Source organism: Pleurodeles waltl, chromosome 2_1, assembly GCF_031143425.1.
Source record: "Pleurodeles waltl isolate 20211129_DDA chromosome 2_1, aPleWal1.hap1.20221129, whole genome shotgun sequence".
In the NCBI taxonomy this organism is placed as follows: domain Eukaryota; kingdom Metazoa; phylum Chordata; class Amphibia; order Caudata; family Salamandridae; genus Pleurodeles; species Pleurodeles waltl.
In genome coordinates this window covers 682,312,861-682,338,253 of record NC_090438.1, presented here as the reverse complement: position 1 = coordinate 682,338,253, position 25,393 = coordinate 682,312,861, and the positions used below count along the sequence as shown (strand labels likewise).

The 25,393-nt window shown below is 44.1% G+C and overlaps 1 protein-coding gene across 2 annotated transcripts in view; it reads left to right on the top strand.

Annotated features, from left to right (window-relative positions):
• ANKRD12 (ankyrin repeat domain 12) overlaps window positions 1-25,393 on the top strand; it is a 418,715-nt gene that overhangs the window by 213,778 nt on the left and 179,544 nt on the right. For both annotated transcript variants that reach the window (XM_069216617.1, XM_069216611.1), the window contains one exon: window positions 21,942-22,089. In XM_069216617.1, the coding sequence (XP_069072718.1) occupies window positions 21,942-22,089 (148 nt within the window). The remainder of the gene's footprint in view (window positions 1-21,941; window positions 22,090-25,393) is intronic.

Below are 25,393 nucleotides of genomic sequence, written 5' to 3'. Positions count from 1 at the left end.
ATAAGAAAGAGAACCTCAACTGTCCTGGGAGCTACCACCAGATTGCTCTGGTGGATGCGGTTGGCAAAATATTTGCTTTCCCAGATTAGTGACTGGGCATGAAGGAACAAAGTCATTGCTCTGGAGCAATCAGGCTTTAGAGAAAGGCATGGTACAATTGTAACATCTCTGCCCTTGAGGTAATAAATGAGAAATATGACAGGGAGGTGATTTACGCAGCCTTTATAGATTTTTCTACGGTATTTGATAAAGTAGATCGGGCGAGGCTGTGGAAAAAGCTCTTAAGACTAGACATGCCTGGTATTCTCTTAGATCTGGTGATTGCCCTCTATTTCTCCACCTGGTGTAGGTTATTGTTAGGAGGGGATAGAGGCTTGTCCCATGAAATAGCAATTCAGAATGGTTTAAAACAAGGTGAATGCTGGCCCGTTTCTGCTTTCCTTGTACATCTCTGACTTACCCACCCACTTAACGTGGAGTGAGGGTTTTGCCCCCATATTGGGAGGAAGGCCAATACCCTGCTTGCTCTACGCTGATGATATAGTCATAATGGATCGCACCACAAAAGGGTTAAACAATCGCCTTCACAGAAGCCCATTTCTTATCAATAAATTGCTCCAAAATTAAAATCTTGGGTTTTCCTGGTTAAAAAAAGGTTTAAATACGATAGTTTCTGCTGGTCATTGGGAGCTCAGAAACTTGAAAGGGTAGATTCATCTACTTTTTTGGGGTACAATTGTTTGCGGGAATGTCAGTGTCAGGGTGCATGTAGAACTTAACCAACACAAGGCTCTACGTCAAGCTAATGGCATGAATGCCCTCTAAAGGTATACTGGGTAAAAATACCTCCTGTCTACTTTATGGCCTTGAACACGTTGAAGTGTCTAAATGGGGTTTTCTTGATTAACTAGAGGGCCGCATCTTGAGGAATCTTATATCAGCAAACGCCATCCTCTCAGCAGCAACCTTAAGGCTTGAAACTGGCTTGCAAAGCACGTTTGTTCATGAGCTAGTCGGGGTCGTACGCCGGGTGGCTAGCCTGATGACTTGTGGGGAGGACTCCGTGAGGTCATTATTAAAAAATAAATAAAAAAAAAAGAAAATTTGGCCGGCAGCAGAACGAAATACACCATTGGCAGGAAATTTATGTATGCCACTGGTCTTCTACAGTTTGATCCTTCATCCATTACCACACTTCCTCCGTTACAGCTAAAATCCATTATTAGGGAAGTAACCTAGTCTGCAAGCCCTGGATAAAAAGGCCTGTGCACAGTCAGGGCTTCCAATCTGTAACTGACACTATACGATTGAAGGAAATGCAGACCTACCTCAGCTGGAACCTGCCTTATGGGGTCAGAAGATTTTGCCTTCTATTGCGACAGGGGCTGCTCCCTCTCAATACATTGCGGGCCAGATGGTATGGTTCTTCAGCTACTTGTAATTTCTGTCAAAATGGTGATCAAGACCCGAATCATGTTGTTTTCATATGCCCGGCCTTGCTATTATTCTGTTGTAGATGGTTACGTCCTATCTGTCTCAGACTTTCCCGATGCACTGCTTCTGAACTATTACAGGCCCTCTCTGCTCCCCCCAAATGAAATATTTTGCTATAGAATTTTCAACTTTTTTAAATGGTTTTTATCTTTGTATATGTACCATTTTTTTTCTTTTCTTTAAAATGGGAAATGTAAACTGCCCATGAAGGTTTTGGCTTTCTATTTTTATGGTCTTTTTTTGTTTGTTTCATGTGGACCTCCAGGGGAGTTCCGTATCATAAGTAAAAATAAACTTGAAACTTATTTTTAACAGGGGAATGTCTACCCCGTGATTCATTTGATCTGGGGCCAGTCCTACATTTACCATTGCGTTAATGGCGTCAAAGAGAATTATTTCAGTCACAGAAAAGAATTCCTTAAAGATCTTGACGGGACAGGGATCATCTGGAGAACAAGATCATATTGACATCATGATGTATTTGAGAGTGTCAGGACGTTACAGAGAGAGCTGTTGATGGTTATGGTTTCATTGAGGGGAGTGTAGAGAAGGCTTCGTGGAGTCTTTTTTTATTTTTATTTTTATTAGATTTGCTTATTTTTGTGTCACCCAATCAAGAAAGCATTCAAAGCAAACAATGTCTGCCCCTGCTCATTTCCTGCATTTCTTGTTAATGAATCTGCAGGTTTGCTGTTACTCACTTTACGCTTCCTCATTTCATGAGTTATGGCAACATCTATGGCTTTCATAGGTTCCATCTTGCGTACTATGGTGATGGTGTTCATTAGCACATCATGTTTAGACATAACTCCAGGTATGCTTACTACTTATAAGCATGGCCCAATCACTTCCATTTCATAGAGTTGAGGAGAAGTAAAAATGGACTACCTCTTGGTGGAATCACATTGTCATGTCTTTCGTTTCGCTCTGAAAACTTGATTACTGTGTTTTTTTTCAGTTACCTAGGATCTAAAACGTCAGATGGAAAACCCAGTGTATCCTTGATAAAGAATTCAAGAGGCTGTATTTATGTTTCTGAAAGGTTTAAAACTAAAAACTTCCGAACTTGTGGCAACTATGACTTAACCACTAAAATGGAGAATCCAGCACTAGGGCTACAGAAATATTAGGTAGCCATTAAGAAAAGGGGGTGACATTGGGATTCATGCAACCCTATAGTACAAAGTGATAGGGGCAAATCCAGATGGAAGTGACAGTGTATTTTCATTGTAAACGTCCTCTCCTGGTGGTCTGTCTGGCTCTGCACACCACACCCCATGCCTATTGAAGATAAGACAAGCTAGAAATAAGCTTCTGTTTCGTAAACTTATTTTGTGGCATCCACTTGGATCCAGTAGTTTCCTTGTGACCTTCTTCACTGCTCATCTTTATTCTACACAATTCTATTTTTTTTTTTTTTTATACTTGACGTTCAGGCATTTGAGTACAAAAGAAACAGGATAGAATCATGAATATGATGGCAATAGATCCAGCATCTGTGATTAGATTAGGTAAACAATAATGACACTTGTAATCAAGTATATGAAATGGCATAGGAGGACATAGCGTGTTTTCTTTTATATATCAGATTTTTATTCTTTTTGAACATGAGTAAGACCATACATTCCATGTAGTGTTAAAGAGAAGAACTCTTTACATATACATCTATGATAACTATATTGTTGTGTTGGCATCTAAGAACAATTATGCCAATCGATAATAGGCCCACCACTTTCCCAAGATTTTGGCATGTTTGGGAAGACATCTCTTGCAGCATGCATGGGCTCTTCCTGCTTCATGCACCTGTCTACTCCTGAGCACCATTCGGCCAGAGGGTAAAGTTTGACTGTTTGGCAATATCACTCTTTACGGTCATTGTTCCAATCCCTACAAGGGCACAGTCAACCCGGGGTCCACCCAGGTGATCAAGTATCCACAGTAGGGCAAGCCTCTGAGGAAGATATTTTGGACTCTCTAAGATTCCCAGCAAGGTGGTGAAAATATTTTGCCAGTACAACACTGTTAGACCTTTCAGCTCTTGGCATGGGTTCCCCTATCTTTTTGGCTTCTGACCTGTTTTTTTTTAATCCTGTGCTGAATTTAATTTTTGCTGGCTTTAGGACTCTGGGCACTTTACCACTGCTGACTAGTGCTAAAGTGCAAGTGCTCTCTGTCTGAATGGTATTTGGGATTCGTTTATCCATAATTGGCATATTTGATTTACTGGTAAGTCCCTAGTAACATTACCTGTGTGCACCCAGGGTCTGTAAATCAAATGCTACTAGTGGGGCTGCACATATTTTAGGTGTCGCAGCACAGAACCAGTTTTCTGGAATAAGCATTGGAAAGTTCTAGAGCTAATAGATCAAGTGCGCGAATACCATCATCTTGAACTTGGTGACCCTGCCCAAAATTTTGAGCAGTGATCTAGCCCATCTATTCGTTATTTTGGATTCTACATAGGAAAGGTCGAAGGTTCGAGATCCAGGTAAAACCCTGTTTCAGGCCAATATGATTACCCAAGTTTTGGAAATTGAACTGGCATATCGGAAGTTTGGGCTGCAGGTCTCATCCCCTCTGCCACCCCTCAGGGGAGGGACCAGGAGGGATTTAGCCAGATTGACACAAAGACCAAACACTTTGCTGTTTACAGAATATGGTTCCACAGGGGTCCTTTAACAGATGGGCAAGTCGGGAACCAAAGAATATCATCTGCAAACAGTCCAGTCCTGTCATCCATTGCCAACCCCCAGTTGAAGCCTCGGACTTGGGTGTCGTATCACACCCATACTACCAGCAGTTCTATAGCCAGAGCATATAGATGGGACGAAAGGGGATATCCCTGTCTTTTACCTGACCGAGTAGGAAACCAGGGACAAAAGACTCAGTTTACTCGCATCTGGGCTTATGCCTGTGCATATAGTATATGAACATATGCCGCAAATGTGGGGCTAAACCTCATCTTAAGCAGTATCTCGTCCAGGAACTCCCAGTCCAGCAAATCTAAAGCTTTTTTAAATCTAAAATCACTGAGTGCTAAAATATTGTAAGGATTGATAACATGTGAGAGTCAAATGAACTCTGTATAGGTAGTGTTGTGTACTGAGTTGTAGAATAAAGTCGCACTGGTCTGGATGGATCAAACGCTTCAGTACCCAAAGGACACTCTTGGCCCTGACCTTGGCAAAAACGTTTATCTCCGTGTTTAAGAGGGATATCAGATGATATGAGTCACATTGGTCAAGTGGCCGGCCTGATTTACGTACCAATACAATGGTTGCCATGTACAGCTCTGGTGGGAAATGGCCATTTTCTATCAATTCCAGATACATTGCCAAAAGGGACTGGAGCGCACTACTGGTGCGCGGTTTACAATAGTATTCAATGGGGCATCCTTCTGGTTCAGGTCTCCTACCGGGTTTCATGTCTTCAGGGCCTCAAGAAGCTCCTCTAACTTGAGAGGTTGATCAAGGCCCTTCTTATCAGAGAGCGTAAATTGAGACATTGGAAGTGGGGAATGGTACTCGCCCCGGGCACCATGTTTCGTCGAATGGAGATTGATAGCACTTCTCAAAGATAGTCGTAATATCTAGTGCCGTTAATATCTATTCTCCCGCCTAGCCTTAGAATGGGGAACTACTTTTCTCTCTTTGTCCTTGTTACCCAACCAGTATAGGAGTTTGTTGAGTTGATCCTCCTTCATACACCCGCCTGGATGATGCCACCTAACACTTGATGGGCCTCCATCCAGATAGAGCTGTTTCAGTGGCTGTCTGTCCACCTCTAGCCAATGCCTCACTTGTTCCGTCTGGTGCCTGTAACTTTCCCATTCTAATGCCAAAATCTCTGTCTCAAGAGTAATAATTTAACCATATTTCTCCTGTTTATTAGCTCTCAATTATGAGCGAGCAGTCCCCTGCATAGTGGACTTTCTAGCTGCCCAAAGCGCCAAAGGAGACTCCCAACGTCCCATAATTCAGTTTTAACAAAGCTTGTAATTCTTGCAGCAGAAAAAGGTTGTAGACGGGTCGCTGAGACCTCGTCTCCTCCTTCCGTCACCAGGATCCTCCCCGATAACCCCGCCACGTCATTTCCGCGTTCCCATGTTACCATGGGAACGCTACCGGACGCGTCGGATTCGGCCTTCCGGCGCTGGGACAGAAAGAGGACGACGGACTCGCAGACGGGGAGAGAGAACGCCGTGGAGCAGAGAGCAACAGACGGAGAGCGAATCGCGGGCGAGGAGAACGAGAAACAAGCCTTTGAAGAGCGCGAGAGAACGGACGCCAGTTCCAGTGCGGTACCGGAACAGAGTAGCAGAGAATCCCGCCACGACCCAGGAGGGTCGTGGCTTACTAAGGTACGGTCCCTCCTGGGGACAAGAAACCCTATCACTAAAGGGGCACCGGGGAAGGGTCCAGGGGAGGTGGGAGAGGGAAAAGGGAGGGTAACACATACTACTTAGGGAAAGTATTTCTTCTTTTCACTTCCCTCTCTATTTGGGAGCACTCAGATTTACAATAGTCACCTATATTGTGGTCTCTCACAGTTACCCAGTGTACCCTCACTCTCTGGCCCTCTTGGAAGTCCTTCCCCTCCCATTTCCCTAAAGTAAAACCCAGAAAGAAACCCCACTCACCTTTGCGTTTTTCTGTTTCCTTTTCCCGGTCAACTGTGTTGGAGCCTCCAGAACACAAGAACCACCGACCTAGAGAGGAGAGGGAGAAGGAATTGAGGAAGAGCAATAATTAAGAAAAGACCTGAACCGATACCCCAAGAACCCACAGAAAGAGTACCGGACTATATTACCCTCCCCAATAACGGAAAAATAAAATATTAGTTTACTTACCTAATTACGTAGCCTCCGCCTTGTTTGTACCGCCACACTCTGCCACAAAGGTAAAATTGGTTGTCCGCCAGGAACCAGGCATTGAGATAGTAAAACAAAGAATACAAGCTTTACCTTGTGCATCTTAGAACAGTTAGAGCGCAACGTTTTTTGTGAAGGTTATTCCTTGGATGCTCTTTTCTTCTCTCTTTCTTCATATGTGCTGTTATTTAGATGCCTTTCCATTATTGGATTTTTTCAATAGATTAATATGCATTTGAATTCCTACTGTTTTATTTGATATCTTTATTCCACAATATCTTTTTGTGGATTGACAATTGTCATTGCATGTATGCTTGCATTCTCAACATATTAAACTGAAAAAAGGAACAGTTATAAGGGGAAACAATTAAACATAAAAAACAAAAACCCCTACCTCCCAACCTCTGCTCTTCTTATACTGTCGGACACCCCTGCCCCAAGAAGTTTCTGTTGCCCTAGAAAACGGGGCCAGTAAAGAACTAGGCAGCAATCAGATCCCCTTCCCGTGTCTTACCCCTGCCCACAAACTAATAAATGTAGGATACGACGATTGAGGCATGTTGTGCATTGAAAAACCAATGTGAATTGTTTGTGGTCAGTCGTAGGCTACCTCCTTTATTATTGCTCTTTGCCCTTGGAGAGGGGGAGCCTTCTAGCATTTCTGGGGTTCTGTTACTGCTTGATCCCTATTGTTCACCTTCGGATCCTGATGAGGCCTTTGTCTCGCATGACTGCCTGCTTCTTTTACACTATTTCCTGTGTCCTCAAGGTCTGGTAGGCCTGTCACCCACCCAGTTTGTATTTCACCATCAAAGAAGTGCTTGGTTATTTTTAAGCAGATGCTGCTCAATAAGCTAGACTCAGTCCTTCTCTGGTGTGTCGAAGAAAAGGGATTTAGACTCATGAATTACCCACAACCTCATTGGGCATAAAAGCATGTATTGCATTTTCATGGGACAGAGTTTTTGCCTGACGTGGTCGAAGGATTTCCGCTGCTGTTTTATTAGACACATATGGTCTGGAAAAATCATGATGCGGCTAGATGGAATGAGAACTGCCTCAGATTCCATACCCCACACAGAATTGCATCGGTCTCGATAGTTCAGTAGTTTGATGATCATGGGGGTGGTGAGGCACCCTGCGGGGGTGCTTCTGTGTCAGTAAAATGTGCACCCGTTCAAATATAAAGCATAGTGATAGCCCTGTCCATCCATGATTGGAACCTAGGAAGGTTTCAGGTGGCAATTCCTCCATCCTTTCAGGGAAGCCAACAAATCAGAAGTCACTTCAGCAAGGTCTATTCTCAGCGTCCTCTACTCACTGATGTGGATCTTCAGCTTTCAGGTCTCCTACTGTGTCCTCTAACTCTGATATCCACCTATCTGCTTCTGATATTGTGTCCACTGCATTGCAAAGGTCCTGTCGTAGAAGAGCCATGTTGACCCACACCTCCTCTATTTTGGACTCCAATGCCAACTTAGAATCCTGGATGGCTCGAAGTATCTCTCAGTTTTAGGCATGTTGTTGAGGGCCGTGAATCTATCTATCTTGGTTTGCACCTGTAAAGACTGGGGTTTTTCTTTCTCCATGATTCGGTAGTCATCAGACCACCCATGGGGAGCACCGGATGAGATACCAGGAGACGCATGGTGGCTTCACAGCTCAAATCCCCAAGCAGCTGGATGCAATTGGAACAAGGGGCCAGTATGTCAATTGTGGCCGCTAGAGAGACCTTCAAGCTGCCCTCGGATAAGAACACCACAGTTGTTAGGCAGGAAGAGCGAGAAGGCCCACAACTCCACCAATTACTCCCGTCTAGGGCCTGAACAGGTGACCCCTATCGCAGATGTTGGGCTCTCCAGACCGTAGTACCTGCTTCTCACAAATTGGACCTCCTTGTCTGCAGTGTGCCTTCTCCGGTTCAAGGAGCAGGCCTCGTCTCCTCCCGGCTCAGGTCAATGCCACCACCATCTGAGAGCTTCTGCAGGTCCACCTGTGCTCCCCGCCAAACGCTCACCCTCAAGGAGCTTTTGTTGTGGTCAGTGTGGGCTTGACGTAGCTTTGGGCCCAGACTCTGTGCGCCTCACCAGCTTGTCAGAGGTTTCCCTGGCCAGGGAACAGACATCTGGTTGCAGCCTCCATCTTGAGGCTGTCTCGCGATGAACTCAACTACCCTGCTGAGGCTGCAGGGATCAGGGCAGTGGAGAGGCCTTCGGACTCTGGGTCCCATAAGGCCATAAGGGAGAACAGGTCGAGAGAGGACGGTCGTTTGGGTATTCCAGTGCCCAGGAGAAACAGAGTTTTACAGGAGACAGGATGGAGCTCAGATCCAAGAATCTGACATGTTGACAATCCAGGTCCCGTCCTTGACATAATGTGATTTTTAACTAACATTACACTGTCCTTTATATGAGGAGTGCTACGATGATAACAGAAAGAAGGTTGTGCATGAGTAGATATAAGGTAGAGAGGAACTTGAGGTATATGCTAGAAAGAACTACAGGGGACAAATAGGATTGCTGAAAGAATGTTGTAGGTATGGCAGGATGAGTATACTGTGAGAAAGGGCCTCTTTTTGACATGGTTATCCTCCACTTTTTGCCTGGTAAGTGATGTAGCCTAGAAGTTGTTAGTACCCAGGGGCCCTGCTAACCAGGTTCCCTGGGCCAGAGCGCTTTCCCTAACCTGTTGTGATACATTGGTACAATTGGAGACACCTCTACCTGCCCCATAAGTCCCTAGTAAAGGGTACTTGGGTACCCAGGGCAGGAGGTACTAAGGGTAGGCCTCTGAGGGCAGCAGGACTGATTGTGCCATCCTCTAGGGCCCTGCATTCAGGTTCACCCTGCACTGCCATTGCAGGCGGAGTATACTAATACAAACATGTTAGGAATGGGGTCTTTGGTTGGCAGTCAGGTTACCCCCTGTCCAAGCAAGGACTCTCACTCTAGTCAGGGTCACACACAATCCAAATTATCCTGTGCTCACTCTCTGGCAGCTTGGCACTGAGCAGTCAGGCTTAACTTAGAAGGCAATGTGTAAAGTATTTGTACAATAAATCATGCAATAACACAATATAGCACCACAAAAATACAAAATATAGAATATTTATCTGGATAAATGCAGGTCAAAACACATTGAAATATCACTTCAGAGAATGATAAAAAGAGTCTTTAGTCTTTTAAAAGCAACAAATGTCTTTAAAAAGCAACGAGTGTCTCTTGCAAGCACAAAGTACCTGGTTTGTGTTCGACTTCTCTGCAAGGGACCGCAGAGGGGGAGATGCATGGAAAACGAGGAAGTGTGCGTCAGTTTCTCCAGGCGCACACAGACGATGCGTCAATAATTTTCCACGCAGGGAAGGCTTTGCGACGATTTCCGGTGCGCTGTCTTGGATCCTCTTCGGGTTGTGTGGTATTCGAACGCCCCGGAGACGATGCAGAGAAATCCTGGGCGTTCAGGACGAAGTCACAGGAGCTGGGTCGATCCGGTGGGCGATGTGGGGAAATTTGTCACATGGCAGGCACTGTCTTGATTCTTCTCGCAGGAAGTCGGGCTGCGTCGTTCCGACTCAGCTATGCCTCAATCAGTGGGCCATGCGTCGAAGTTCGGTCGCCATGCTGGCGCTGCGTCAATCTCCTCTCGGGGAGCCGGGCTGCATTGTTCCGGTTCGGTGTGCGGTGATTTTCTCACTGCGATGCATGCTGTGTCTCGTTTCTGGCAGGCTGTGTGTCGAATTTTCGCCGCACAATGAGTTCTTTGCAGGATGAAGTATTTTTGGGCCTGAGACTTTGAGGAACAGGAGACAAGCTCTATCCAAGCCCTTGGATAGCACTTCTCAGCAGAGCCAGAGGGCAGCAAGGCAGCAGGGCAACAGCAGGGCAGCAGTCCTTTGCAGAAACGTAGTCAGGTGAGTCCTTTGGGCAGCCAGGCAGTGCCTCTTGGTAGGTTTCAGGTCCTGGTTCAAAGTGTGTTCACCAGTGGTATCTTGTCCAGAAGTGTCTGAGTTGGTAGGGTCAGAGGCCCTGTTTAAATACTCAAATGTGCCTTTGAAGGGGGAGAGACTTCAAATAGTGGCTTAGAAGTGCACAAGGTCCCCTTTCAGTTCCATCCTGTCTGACACGGTCCCCGTGGGGGGTTTGGCAGTCCATTGTGTGAGGGCAGGCCACTGACCTTTCAAATGTAAGTGTCAGGCCCTCCACCCTCCCAGCCCAGGAAGACCCATTCAGTATGCAGATGTGTGCAGGTGTGACTGAGCATCCTGTGTTTGGGGTTGTCTGAGTGAAATGCACAAGGGAGCTGTCAACTAACCTAGCCAGACGTGGATTGTAAGGCACAGAAGGACTTAAATGCAGAGAAATGCTCACTTTCTTAAAGTGGCATTTCTAAAATAGTAATATTAAATCCAACTTCACCAGTCAGCAGGATTTTGTATTACCATTCTGGCCATACCAAATATGACCCTTGTTACTCCTTTCAGATCAAAATCTACCACTCAAACAGTATATGAGGATAGCCCTAATGTTAGCAGGCCTCACAGCAGTGTAAAAGAATTTAGGAGTTCTACATTACCAGAACATATAAACTACACAAGTATATGTCCTGCCTTTTATCTACATAGCACCCTGCCGTATGGGTTACCTAGGGCCTAACTTAGGGGTGACTATGTAGAAAAAGGGGAGTTTATGGCTTGGCAAGTACTTTTAAATGCCAAGTTGAATTGGCAGTGAAACTGCACACACAGGCCTTTCAATGGCAGGCCTGAGTCCTGGTTAAGGGGCTACTGATGTAGGTGGCACAATCAGTGCTGCAGGCCCACTAGTAGCATTTAATCTACAGGCCCTGAGTAATTGTAGTGCACTTTACTGGGGACTTACAAGTAGACTAAATAAGCCAATTGGGTATGAACCAATGTCACCATGTTTTTAAGGGAGAGAGCATATGCACTTTATCACTGGGTAGCAGTGGTAAAGTCCTAAAATCAGCAAAAACAGTGTCCAAAAAGTGGAGTGAGGGAGGCAAAAAGTTAGGGGTGACCACCCTAAGGCTGTCAGGTCTAACAAAACCTAAAATACAAACTCGACATGATACACTGCCTGTAAGCTCTGTCCACTATACACTGCATACACTATGGGTAAGGCACCCCTCTGGCAGGCCTTTCAGCCATAAGGCAGGGTGCACTATACTGTTCGTTAGGGCATAGCTGCATAAGCAATATGCCCCCACTCTGTCCCTGCCAAACCTAGGACATAGTGAGTGAACATAGCAGCTATTTTAATACATGTGCTCGACACTGGTCAGTATGAGTTTCACAGCTACATGATGACCACTCTGAACCCTGGGGTTGCTTGGTATCACACAACTCCGGATGATAACTCCAAATGTTGACAGTATTGGATTTTTTACCAAATGTACCCATGTGTCACCTTAGAGGTGCCTCTGCAAAAGCTAACTACTCTGGGGCTGACATGATTGCTGACTGGTCCTATCCACCCTGCCACTGCCAAACACCAGTCTTTAACCTTGGGGTGAGAGCTCCTTCTCTGTGGGTGGCAGAACAAAGCCCTTCCTGGGTGGGGGTGCTAACTCCTCCCTCAGGAATGTGCACTGCTCGGGCAGCGAGCTTCAAAGGGCTGACTTCTTTTAAAACTCAACCCCGAGGCCTGCTGCTAGCAGCAAATGGCCGCCCCCATTGCAAACCCCCACTTTTAGCGGGAGCAGCAGCTGGAAATTCAAACAAAGGACAGGAGGAGTGACCCTACTGGGCTTCCACCACCCTTAAGGTGTTGCCTGCAAAGTGGACTCTCAATTCCATTTTCCCCCATCTTGGAGGGATGGAAGGAAAATAGCCAGTCAGGTGTAGGGAAGTGACCTCTGCCCACCAGAAGTGGTCACTTAGTGGGTGTAACCACTCTAAGGTAGATGACCCATTGGTCACTCCCAGGTTCCCCCTAAAATACCCACAAATACAGTATGTAGTGGGCATCCCTAGACCAAGAAATCCGATGTGATGAACAGAAGAAGACCAGCAACAAGAAGATCCAAGGAATGAGAACTGTGGACATGCTGCATCAAAGAAAAGGCGGCAAACCCGGTCTGCTGCACCCAGGACCTGACAATCGCTGCCGAGGAGCTGCTGGACAACTGGAAACCCCCGAGGACTTCTAGGCTTTGCAAATTGCCAGATAACTCCCTCCAGAGTGAAGGTACCACTCTAAATCCACAAGAAATCAACACGCCAGTAAGGTCCACCTCACTGACCCGTCTCTAACTCCAAAACTAGATGCCAACCAGACCAAACTCCACACCAAAGACTGAGGGGACAAACGCTGCCAGTGTGTTTGGTTGCACTGCGCCCTCTAGCGGCTGAACTGTGCCAATATCCGGAGTATTGGTCACCTGACTTCGGACACCAAGAAAAACAGCCCACCTGGGACTGTAAAAGGCCAGGAGGAAGTCCCAGTCGAGTGACTTCAGAAACAACCCGGACCTCCCACCAGAGTGCTCCCGTTGTCCTTGAAACATCCCTTGAACTGACCTACCTCCTCCTTCTGAGGGCATCCTTGTGCACAGCCCATGCTCACTGATTCACTCTGCACCCGGCTGCCCTGCACAGAAGAAACAGCTGTTCCGTAAGGGTCCCCCACTCCTTGCGACCTCGACACTCCAAGGGTACCCCCAGGATTTACCCCTAAACTTACTTCTGTAGTGCTTTTCCAACTGGTCGCTCGCTGTGACCCTGCACCAGCTCCAGAGACCTTCTCCTGCTACTCCCACCGGAACTAGCACAATGTGCCCACCAACATTCTCGACCAACCTGCAAAAGAAGAGGTCGGTAAAGCCCGTGTGATTTTGTATGTATTTTTAAAGGTTGTCCTCCATTGACTCCTATGGTGCTTAATTGTGCACAAAAAGACTATTTTTAATAATAGTCATACCTTGAAAAGTACTTTAACAATTTTGACGATCTGGGTCTTAAAAATTAAATAAAAATCTGAAGTATTTTTTATAAATTACTCTTGAGTTATTCCTTTGAGTGTGTGAGTTTCCGGATTAATGCTGTGAGTACAACAAATGCTTTGTACTTCTCCAAGATTGGCCTAACTGCTCAACCAAGCTATCTTAAAAATCAGAGCATTAGGTGATCTAGTTTCTACCCCCGTAAACTAACGTGTGGTTTCCTGGACCTCCTGCACATTGTGCCTAGTTTTGCACACTACATCGAGGGCCAGCCACCTACATATACTACCAGTAATTTTGCATCTAAACTGGACAACTGCTTTTAAGAGGAAAAACAATATTATGCACAGACCAAGCACCCAGGTAAGATGCAAGAATCATTCACCTTAACCAAGCTCCCAAAGACAAAGGAGGGATTGAAAACTAAAATGATCCTTCTAAACTACTTTGAGAGAGCACGAAGTAGAGAGAACAAAAACCCACGATTACAATATGGTACAAATTTAGCATGTAGTCAAAAGGAAGAGAGATTGTGAGTTCGGAAATTGAGTTAGCTGTCAGTATTCGTCAAGAGCTTTTACCGACCTTTACACTCTTCATTTCCAACATCTATTTGCCCTGGGAAGGAACAGTTTTGGTTCTCCATTGTCTGAAAATGCACTCTGTGGTCATTTCCAGGGAGATAGCAACCCACTTATGCCAATGTGTTCTACTATGCAATACGCTATGTAGGGTTACCAGTTTAGCAGAGTGTTGAATAATGTAGCCATTATCTGTAGGCCTTTATAAGTCTGTTGTTATGAAGCTGTGTAAGCCAAACATTACAGCTCTGCTTCCAATATTTGATGGGTAATAATAAGCGGGATTTCTGTGTTGTGGGTGCCATAATAGGTTTTTCATGGATTATAGACAATCTCTAGAACACCAATATTGAGAATAACTAAGTTCATATTCTCTTTTTAGGGCAGCAAATAATTGACCTGCCTCAAGCATGAAGTTGATTCTCTCGATGCTACTGCCTTGTCCAAAAATAAGCATGGAACAAATTGTGTAAGAACACAGAATGAGCAGAAGAGACAGTCTAGCAGTGTCCTGGCATTATGAATTGCAGAAGGCACACTCCATCAGTGCCCCCTCTGGTTTTGCCTTGGATTTACTAAGAATCGTGTATTGTTTGGATCATTTTGTCCAGTCCCTTTAAGGCTAGGCTCCTCACATACCCAGTAGTCTTGGAGACCTGAGCTTTAAACCCTTATCTCAATATTCTCTCTTGGGAGACTAGGAGCATGTCAAATCTCCGGCCTCATTTGCAAGGCAGTAAGGAGGTGAGGGGAAATAGTTGTTTTCTGGTCTATGACAAATACACCTATCTTTATCTGAGAATGCATCTACTCATTCCGTTTCAGATTTTCGTATTTCTGGATCTTCTTTGTGGATGAGACTCCCTTGACCATCACTTATTCCTTCCTCTGAGGATCTTTACTATCAAAGGCATTTCTGTCAACAGCTGTTTTTGCCTTTAGGAACTTGTACAACTTTGTAGTTTGTGCTACCCATGCTATCCATACTGGATCTCTGTAACTCTAGCCCATCCCTTACTTACCTAGCAAGGATTCCTTGTGACAAGACTTTTACAAGACTCTCAGTCTGTGCTGTTTGACAAGGTTTCGCATAGCATTTGTTTAAGATAGTCTTGTTGAATACAATTGAAACTTTAATTAGTTCTTTAGTAGTTACTTCGGCTTACAAGGACCTTATGGCCCAGGTGTACCCACTATCCTTTGTGCACTATTAGTTCTCCTTATTTATTCTTCGAAGCTTATTATGGCCACTGACATAGGTCCAGCTCCTCGATACCTGGACTAATCAAGCAAAATCATCACTCCTGTCACTTTGTGATTTGTCTCTCACTTCTAGGAATAGCCAGACGTCTTCAATGGTGATAAAAGATAATGTGCTAAAATTACTTCTTATATTTGGTAGACTGGTATTTCAGTGAAGGCTGAATTGTAATTTGAGGTGCAGCTAATATTCACCTGCTTCCAGTCTTACATGATACTTGCATCTCTAGATAGAGGGAAAGCTATGTTTCATTTGGTTTCACCCTTCCTGAAAATGAGGCAGCATTTATCGACTCCATTGGACAAACATTTTTATTAGAGTGCATCCTCGTTAAACAAGGCTAATCCAAACATGTTTCCTGCTGATACTTCTTAATGTGTAAGGACATGTTAAACTTTAAGGTACCATTCATACCACCTCCTTATGGAATGGATTTACCACTTTAGAGCATAAGGTGACTGCAGCTTTTATGTGAAGCTCTTCCTTCAACTACATTCATACTGCAGGAGGCATGGTCACAAATCTCTGAATTCCAGTTCAAGTATGACTTGATTGTTTTAACCTAACACGTTCTGAAGAACTTAGTGGTTATTCTTCAAACCTTCACTTTATTCACAGACTTAGTTTTGAATCAGTTTAAGATATAGGCAATGTTATCAATTTCTTCCAGCTCACTCCCGGAAACCTGCTAAGCTGCAGTGGTCTTCTCTTTACAAATTGTCCCAGGGCCTCGCTTGGATATGGGGGATGTACCAGCTGCTTTGCTAGGCACAGTGTCTTCTAACTCACTGTAAACCAGTGAATGACTGACTGCACTCTCAACTAGATTTGTGCTAAATTTGCTTTCACATAAATATGCAAAGTTACACAAAATTACTTGTAATTATGTGAAATGCAAATCTGGAACGAAACACATGCTCGCGCTGATTTATGCAATGACGATGCATTTAAAGAAGAGCACCACAAAAAGGGGCTCACGTTTTGTTGTTCCTGTGCATTCTCTGTAAGTTTTACAATTAATTGCGCCATTCACAGCAATTTCTTTTTACCACTAAAGGTGCATAATTACAAGTGGCACAGTGGACTAATTTCGGCATAACAAGTGAAACTCTAAATTCTCAAAATTACGCATATTGTGACGGCATAATTAAAATTCCATCCAGGCCTTTTGTCAGCCATCATCTTCCCACTACGAATGAGTTGTGCTTCGCAAAGTTGATTACAAGAGTTTTTCTGTTTATATGAGAACATAGAAATGTCATGCAGGACCCATGAGACATGTCCTTATTAGGTTTTACGTTCCCTCCCAGACTCTTACTCACCTTTCTGTGAACTACTCCTCTGTATCCAGAAGATCAATTGGATTTTCTGTTCATTTTTCCATTGGTGTCTAAACGATTGGTATTTAAAAAGAAATCATAGGCCTGCACTTCGCTAGCCAGTTGCTTCTAAAAAAATATATATCCATAAGTGTCACCCTGGCCTTTTTCCTACTACGGAGCACCCAAGAACTCTATCACCTCTGATGACTAAACAGTGGCCTGCAGATTCCTTTGTGCCTGTCCTCTTCCTCATTTTATGGAGTGGACTTTTCAAAAGCTAGTTCACTCACACTATAAAATATCCTCATCTCATCAGTCACACTTCCGTATCTGATGGTATGGAAACTTTCATTGAATAAACTGGTCTGTGTGTAGGGTGGCACGGTGGTATCTAATGAGCACCATTTCTGTATTACTCATCGCTGTGAGATTGTGATGACCTGTCCTTAGAGCGTTAATGCTGTCCTAGCCTATGACTTTCTAGACACATTTAGCTCTCGGACAGTATTTAAGGAGACAGTTTGGCCATCCTGCATGTTTCTGTAAATATTACCCTCTAGATGCATGTTACACAGTATAATGTCAGTTTTTCAAGACAGTCCCTCGTTGATGTTTGTGCTGTATGTTTGTGTTTTTAACTGGCACCGCTTGCTCAGTGGATAGAGAGGAGCCTGGCATAAAAAGAAATGAAAACTAACTTACCTTTAAAGTTTATTCATATGGTTGAAAAAGCTCTCTGTCTAGCTGGGCACTACCCACAGCTACTCCTGCATAGTTGTACTCTTGGACATCTTTCTCTGCTTGGAAAGTGACGTTACGAAATACAGCTTGTATAAAGTGGCCACGTAGTGAACAACATGGTAGCGTGTGCTGATATTTCAGGAGGTGATAAGTTGTTACCAGTGGATTGGTGCAGAACTGGAATTTGTTGAAGTAGAAGCAGAGTTGCAGTGGACTATAAATTTTCTTATTCTGTCTTGCCTATCCCCATTAGGGACATTTGGGGTTAAGAAACAGAGCTGAAGTTGTTTAAAAATGAAGCAGCAAGCTAAGCGTGCTTTACCCTCTAGCACATAACTGGTCATTCCTCGGTTCTGCACCTAGACTCCACCCACAAATTTCATTTTTTATCTCACTGGTGAACATTAAAATGTCTTTTTACTTCTCCCCTGGTGTATCTGCACATTTTAACAATCAACTATTGGTGTGTGGCGGTTCCTTCAGAAAAAAAGGTCTAATGCTCTTGATCCCTGAGCCCTGTTCTGAGTGGATGACACTAGGATAACGGATCCTTTCTTCTGGAATTACAACACAGGGGCAAAATTAAGGTGTACTTCCCCAGAAAACTGTGAACTTTGTTCTTCAATACTGGCACACGGTCAGTGAAGCGAGACTGTGCAGTATTAATGCAGGTTACTTTATCCTTTGCTTCTGAGTGCTCAGAGATCTTGCCCAGACCATTCATGCGAAGAGAGCTGTCTAGAATCCTATGCTGAAAGCAAATGTTTTTCTGATGGATGCTTTTAACCACAGATCCCTCATCTTGTGAAGTTCCCCTCACGCGCCAGACTGGATCAAGGAAACTGTGTTCTTGCCTGCCAGTAGGTGAAGGGTACGACTCCGCATAAACGCTGTTCCGTTCTGAATGTGGCCAACTGAGCTGCAGAAAATGCCATTTATGCGTACTGACTTTCTTTCCGAGCTTGCATACGTGGATCCTGACCTTCACTCTTTTTTCAGTCTGTGAAGAGAATTTTCTTTAAAAAAAAAAAATCCAGTGTGCTAGGAATGTCGGCATCTAAAAGATCAAGATTCAAGTCTTGTGGGAACTTCTGCGAACAGGTGTCTGTGACCAATTACCACAACATGTGCCTATGGTGTGTAGGTTCTTCATAGACTCCACAAACTGCTACAACTACGTCCAGATGAACCCTAAAGCCATCCGCGGGTATTAAGCAAAGCAGTATCTTGTGAACCCTGTAAGGCACCATGCCGATCTCGCTTCAGATCAAAGTCAGATGCAAGGACCCGCTCCCACTCCAAGACCTGAAGTAATTCCTGAGGCAAATCTACCTCATGGTCAAAGTGATTAGGTAAGTCGAAGAAAAAGTACAAGAAGTCCTTGCAGGATTCTGCCCCTTTTTGCCATTCTTGAGCTCTAAAGGAGGATCAAGGGCATCATTGTGCCTTGAAGTCTCACACCAGTTCTACTCATGAGGCAATTCCATCTCTGATCCAGATACTCTGAGAGTTCCGTGGTCCATCAGTGATGTTGCAGTAGGTAGAAGACTTTTGTGAAGCCTTTTTGTCCCAAAGAGCCTCCAGGACTCACTACCTGAAAGGGATCACCATAGGCACTGTCCTGGGTCACCTGAGCCCATTTATGATTCCGTGCTGTTACCTGGACCAGTATTGAAATCTGCGCTGGCTCCTCAAGCGTCCACACAGGTTGCACCGGCACCAGAGGAAGACATGAAACACATTGTGGTGTCTGGCATTCTGTTGACTGTGGCCACGTCCAGATTTTGATGGGCCACAGCTACCGCTGTGCCCATCTGTTTCAGAAACATTTCCCCTGATAGGGAGTTGAACACAGATATTACACCAGCTTTTTGACTCTTGACTTTAACCATGGTGATGATGGTGACAGCTGGAATATTTAGCTGTAGAATGTCAGTGGGCTGGACACCTTACTTGATTATGGGGCTTGTTTACTGTTATTGCCCACCAACTCAGGAAAGCACGTCATAAGCCACAGTAATAAGGTTAGGAGGGTTGTTGAGGTTTTTCGCCTTCACTTCCCCCATAAGGAGGTAAAAACAAACATGTTGACAGAGGTCCTACAGCCTGGAAAGGCTCAGACTAAACCACTGTTGCCAGTCAAAGAAGGCCTCACTGACATGCTCCTGGACAGTTGGGCTAAGCCATGCTCTTGTCCGAGTCAGCTGTATTTTCACCTGCAACTATAGGTGTGCACCAGGAGACCCAGATTTCCTCACACAGCATCCAACATCTGAAAGTCTGGTGGTCCATCTGGTACTGCAAGAAGCAGGGCCAGGTGTGGACTTGTGCCAATAAGCTCTCCACCTTTGGAACTGGCAGTATCATCAAGGGATTGTCCTGGTGACACACCACCTGGCTTGATCTTTAAAAGCCAGGGCAGACAAACTCAGCTGTCAGTGCCTAGAAACGAAAGTTGCATCCAGAGGGTGGCACAAGGTATTTTCCAACAATGGAAAGAACCCTGGCTCAATATTTTTGCCACCACTGACACTATGCATTGTTTGCAATTTTGCCCACTGGAGGTCTCAAGAAGGTTCTCTCTCTCTTAGATACGTTTTATCTAGGTTGGGGCACAGGATCTGTATACCTTGCCGCTGCACCCTTTCCCGAGTTCTGAAGAAGATCAGGAACTACATGGCCAAAGTGATTCTTTTGGCTCTGGATTGGGCCATGAGAAAGTGTCACACAGAACCTACTTGCCTTGCGCATCCTTCCACTGATCAGTCTGTCACTTCATGGGACCACATGTCACAACAGCAGGGCAGGTGACTGCACACCAGCCTACAGAACCTGCATCTCCATGTATGGATATTGAGCAGCGAAGGTTAATCCCCTTTGACATTCTTCCAGTGGGGGCTGATGTCATCTTGGCACCCAGGTGTCTTTCAACAAAGTCTTTGTATGCTGGATGCTGAACAAGATTGCGGCTTGGTGCTGTGCCCATCATTTGGACCCAGTGGATGTGTTATTTGCTTTACTTTAGTCCTGCAAGGTCTTGCTTTGGGCACAGTTAAAGGTTACCTGTCAGCCCTTTTGGCCTTTTTACATTTACAGGATCTACCATCCTTAAGGAATCACATTTGTTTTCTAAGAATTTTACAGCACGTTCCCAGCTAAGCTCTTTGTGGTGCCACAGTGGGACATAAACCTGGTTCTTACATTTCTAGTGTGTACCCCTTTTAAACAAATGCACAGTTGTCCATTGTGTCTGGTCACCCTTATAAAAGGGCTTACTGGTTGTGATGTCTGTAAGATGGTTAACTTCAGGCCCTTTCACTTTCACCTCCTTGTGCCATCTTTTTTTCCAGGCAAAAAAAGGGTTTAAAAATGTGAGCTGCGTTCCCACCGAAGATGTTGATGCCTTTTCATGTTAGGCAAGCCATCACACTTCCAACATTCTTTGCTGTGCCTTATTCCTCAAAAGAGAGACAGAATCCATCGTTTGGACCTGCAAAGGGCACTCAGTTTTTACTTCGATTGTACCAGAGAGCATTGGGTGGATGATCAGCTCTTTGTAGAATTATCTGGGGCAAAGAAGGGCAGAATGGTGAAGAAAGGGACCATCTCTCGATGGAGAGTCCTCTGCATTAATATCTTCTACACATTGGCTAAGAAGCATCCTCTAGAAGGTGGAAGGAGCTACTCCACCACGCCCAAGGCTGCTACCACTGCATTTGCACATTGTGTGCCAGCCCTGGAAGGTAGCTTTGTGGGCATTGGTGCATACGTACATGCAGCACTACTGCCTCGACAGCCAGATCTGTGAAGATGGGCGTTTTGCTCGTTCTATCCTGCAGGATATTTTAGTTTGATTCAATTGTGCAAGGGTGGCTCTTATACGCTGCACCATTGGTCACCTCCGGAATGGAATGGTATTGAGACAGAATAGCACAGCACCACTTGAATACACACAGGAGCACTGCTTTTGGAGTTTTCCGGATCCAGTCTGGCATCTCGGGTACATTCACAAGATGAGGAATCTGTGGTTGGATGGAGTAGCCACTGCAGAAAAATAACTTGTTCCTTTGTCGTGCGTCCGCAGCTACATGGTACATTTTTATAATCCTCAGTGTTTGAGCTTTATGTAGCTCACTAACGTTTTACTTCACTTTTTTCAGTAAAACCATTTTTGCAAGTAGGAAGAAATGTTTGCTTCTTCTGAGACTGTGCCCTGCCTGACCTTGTATGATGACTACAAAATAGTCAGTCTCCTGCACAGATAACAAATTAATGGGAATACGTGTGTATATTAGGTTTTTGTACGTAATGCACAGTGACCGCATACAATGGACTGAAATGCAGTCCAGGGGGGACTACCAGTAGCAGAAAGTAATTAAAGCATTCCATTCATAGCTTTTTGTTGTATGTTAGTGTTATGTAAGCGTGAGTATGACATTCTTCACATATGCCAGAATTTTATCGACTTGTTTGTCCACCTGTTATTGAAATGGTATTCCGCTTCTTTGTTTTCTTTTTACCTTTTCTGGTGAATACTTTCTTTATTAATTTTAGAAAGTTAATTACAGCTATTGATATGAGAAAATAAAAAAATAAAAAAAACTTTGACTGTAAAATAATGGAACAACAAGAGTGCAGTATTCCATAGTAAATGGATTTTGTTTAGCCAATGAATAAATGCAGAGTGGGTTCAAAAGTGATTTATTTTTCAGATTGTCAAGTTGCTTCTGCGTCATGGTGGTAACGCATTTCAGGCCAATAAACACGGGGCCCGCCCAGTTGATGTAGCTGAGACCGAAGAACTACAACACTTACTAAAAAGAGAGGTGCCTATTTCTGATGACGATGAGAGCTATACTGGTCAGTTTTTAGTTTTGAAATCAGTCTTAGTAAAATCACTTTTTTTGTCACTTATGTGTTTGCATAATTCTATTTGATTTTTAAAACCCTTTTATTAACAGAAATGATCTCCTCTGCAGTTAAAACGGTACAAAGCAATGATACTTAGATACTTGTGATTGTTAATACAAGTCTCCAATAGAAAAGTTGTCTCACAACTGGTGATGAAGGGAATGACATGAAACAATTCCTTCAAAAAATTAACAGTCGCATATTCTGCCCCACCATGGCATCAGTCCTTCAGAAATATGAGCTATGTGTAATAATGACTCCAATAAACATCTTGAAATATGTTCATGAAATTAAAAATCGCCATGCTCAAAATCACACACATAAAAATAGCACTGCATCGTAAGCACATCTATGTTTTTTGGTCCTGTGAGACCCCACAAAGGGCTGATCATCCACATGACGATCCATTGTATGCACCTCGTGATTTCCGTCAGTTGAGTGATTCATCATGATTTCCACAACAAAAGCAGTATATCTCCAGTCCTATTGAAGATAGTTAAGTCTAGGAGCTGAGGTTTTTTTTAAAGGGCCTGACCCCAAATCTGCCCTTCAGGATGTTGTCTGAGGACTAGTTGTTGAAGAGCATCCAGGTAGCGTGATATCTAAATCCTTGTTTTTCTGTGCAAGTAACAAAAGTTTGACTTTATTTACACTACTTTCTTTGCTTCAGCAGTCATGCAGAAAGATGAAACAAATTGTAAAAAAAAGCCGTAAAATCCACTATTTCTTCTGATGAGGGTTAACTGGAAAGGGAACAATTGCCAGGGGTCGCTTCTGGGTAGTTATTTCAAGTTGTCCAGCAAATTATGTTGCCTCTGCTTGAAAACTTTAATTTGGTGTCACTACATGAAAGGCTGGTGGGGTTCTGCAGTGGTTGATTCTTAAGGCCTCGGCCATAACACTGCTGTCAACGATATGAAAATATTGGCTGTATGCTAGAGGTGCTTACACAACAGCTGCTTCAGTCTCCCCTTGGTATAGTGGTTATAGTTGGTGACTTCAACTTGGTCATGAACATTAGTACGGAACTAGAGCTGTTACGAATGCACATTGATACCCTATTTTCAATCAATGGTTACAGTTGATCATCATGCACCCCAAAGCTGTTCAGTTCACACAATAAGTGCATATACATAGATCCTCATCCAGAGTAATTTTTCCTTCCTTTAACAGACGTATGTTGCCTTGCTGAGGACTAAATACTTCCCCAAGCACTGACCAATCACACCCCAATACAGATTGAGATGAGAACACCTGGAAGACCGCGAAATAGCTGTGGAGATAGTAGTTTGCAGACGGGTACCTAGCAGAACATGCTGGAAGAACATGTACAGTGACATACCTTTCCATACTCTGAGCATTTAAAACCGTTATCGGGCGGGCCATTTCCTATAAAACCAAAGTTCAGAAACGCAGAGTTCCAGATATTATAGCCTTGGAAATTAAAATTGGAGAGGGAACTATTCGACAAACCCAAGGAAGAGACTCATGGGTCCCTCGAATTACTGAGACTATAATTTCAAGGGAAATTACTTGATTCTGTGACCTTGACTCACGCTTGAGTACAATTTTGCATATTTGAAGTAGACGACTAGGCAGCAAAGATCTTGCTCTGCCTGTCTAGTAAAGACCTAGGTTTCAGATTTGTCCCCATCCTACTCAGTGCAACCCAGGGGTATCTGACAGACCCTCAGTAGATTGATCAGGAATTTGCACAGTATCATAAATATTTATGTGTAGCTAAGGCCCCACCTCCCATTGAGTGTGACAGTCCTATTATAGGTGACTTGTTGATACCCCAACTTTCTGACTCAGACTGACGAACTCGACGAGCCCTTGAGCATGGAAGAGATAGCGTAGGCCCTTGCTGACCTTCCACATGATTAAACTAAAGGCCCTAACGGCTTCGAGTTGGCAATGTTTAAACAATGTGCATCTCATTTAACCCCCCAGCTCCTAAATATGGAGGAAGAAGCTCGGGCTTGGTAAATTGCCACATGATATGAGAGGAGCGATAACATCCATGATATGAAAACCAGGAAGGCCACCGGATGAATGCGGCTCATATTGACCTAACTTTTTTAATCTACTTGAAGGCTTAGATATTGGTCAAGGTTATGGTCTATAAATAATTGTTGACCATCTGCAGACTAATAAAGTATGATCAGAATGGACCCTTACCTAAACGAAACATGAGACACTGTCTTAGAAGGTGAAGTGATGTTGTGGCACGCTCTGTGGATTCCGGGGAACCGAGGGCCGTGGTATCAACTGATTTCGAGAATGCCTTTGATTATAGTCATTGGCCTCTTTTGTTTCATCTTGTTGATCGGATGAAGTTTGGACCAACTTTTCGCCATATACAGAACCCTGGGCATACGTCTGGGTCAGCAGGGCATTGGCTACACCACTGTTTCACATAGTGTAATTGCGTCCCACTGTTGGGTTGCAAGCAGATTTTTGGTAGGTCGGTAAGGTCTGAGTACTAATTAAAGATTCCTTTAAATTCTGTATTTAACTTGTCACACTCGCCGGTGCTTCAAAGTCAGAGGTCAAATGTCAGGCTACATCTCTGACAAATAGCCGTGGAATTGGTGTTTACTCTCACTTTGTAGTTAGAGAAAGAAAAGTAGTTTTTAAAGTGAATTATGTGACAATCTTGCCGAAATACAGGAAATGTGAGTTAAGGCTGCAGTTTTTTGCCACACACAGCAAACTGTAAATGCTTGTAAGTGAACTGTATGCACCCCGAAGTTAGGAAAGCAAAATGAAGCACATTTTTTTAAAATTATGAAGTGTGCTGGAAACAGATTTTAACACGGTCAAAACAAATCAGTATACTTTACTTAGAGATACTTTAATGATAAATATTCACAGAAACCTGATTTCCACACATTCATTCATTGCTGTTTAGTTTTATCAGTAAAATGGCCTGTGCAAAGTTAGTGGCTGTTTCAATGTAAAATGTGCTTCTGTAAATGGCAGTGTGTTACCACGCAATGCTTTAATCACATTAAAAAATCACACCTCCTCATGTCCATTACGGAAGGGTGGGTGGCAAAGGTTGGTTGTTTTAAAAAGTACGTCATGGTTTTAAAAGGCATAGGAACCACCTGTCTTCACCTTTTTACATAGAGTGAGGCACAAGACAGTGAGGACCCCTCTCGCCTCTTCTTTGTTCGTTGACTGTGGAACCTCTAGCAGAGTGGCTCAGACGAGATACACAATTACGTGGGTTTCAGTGGGCACCTTT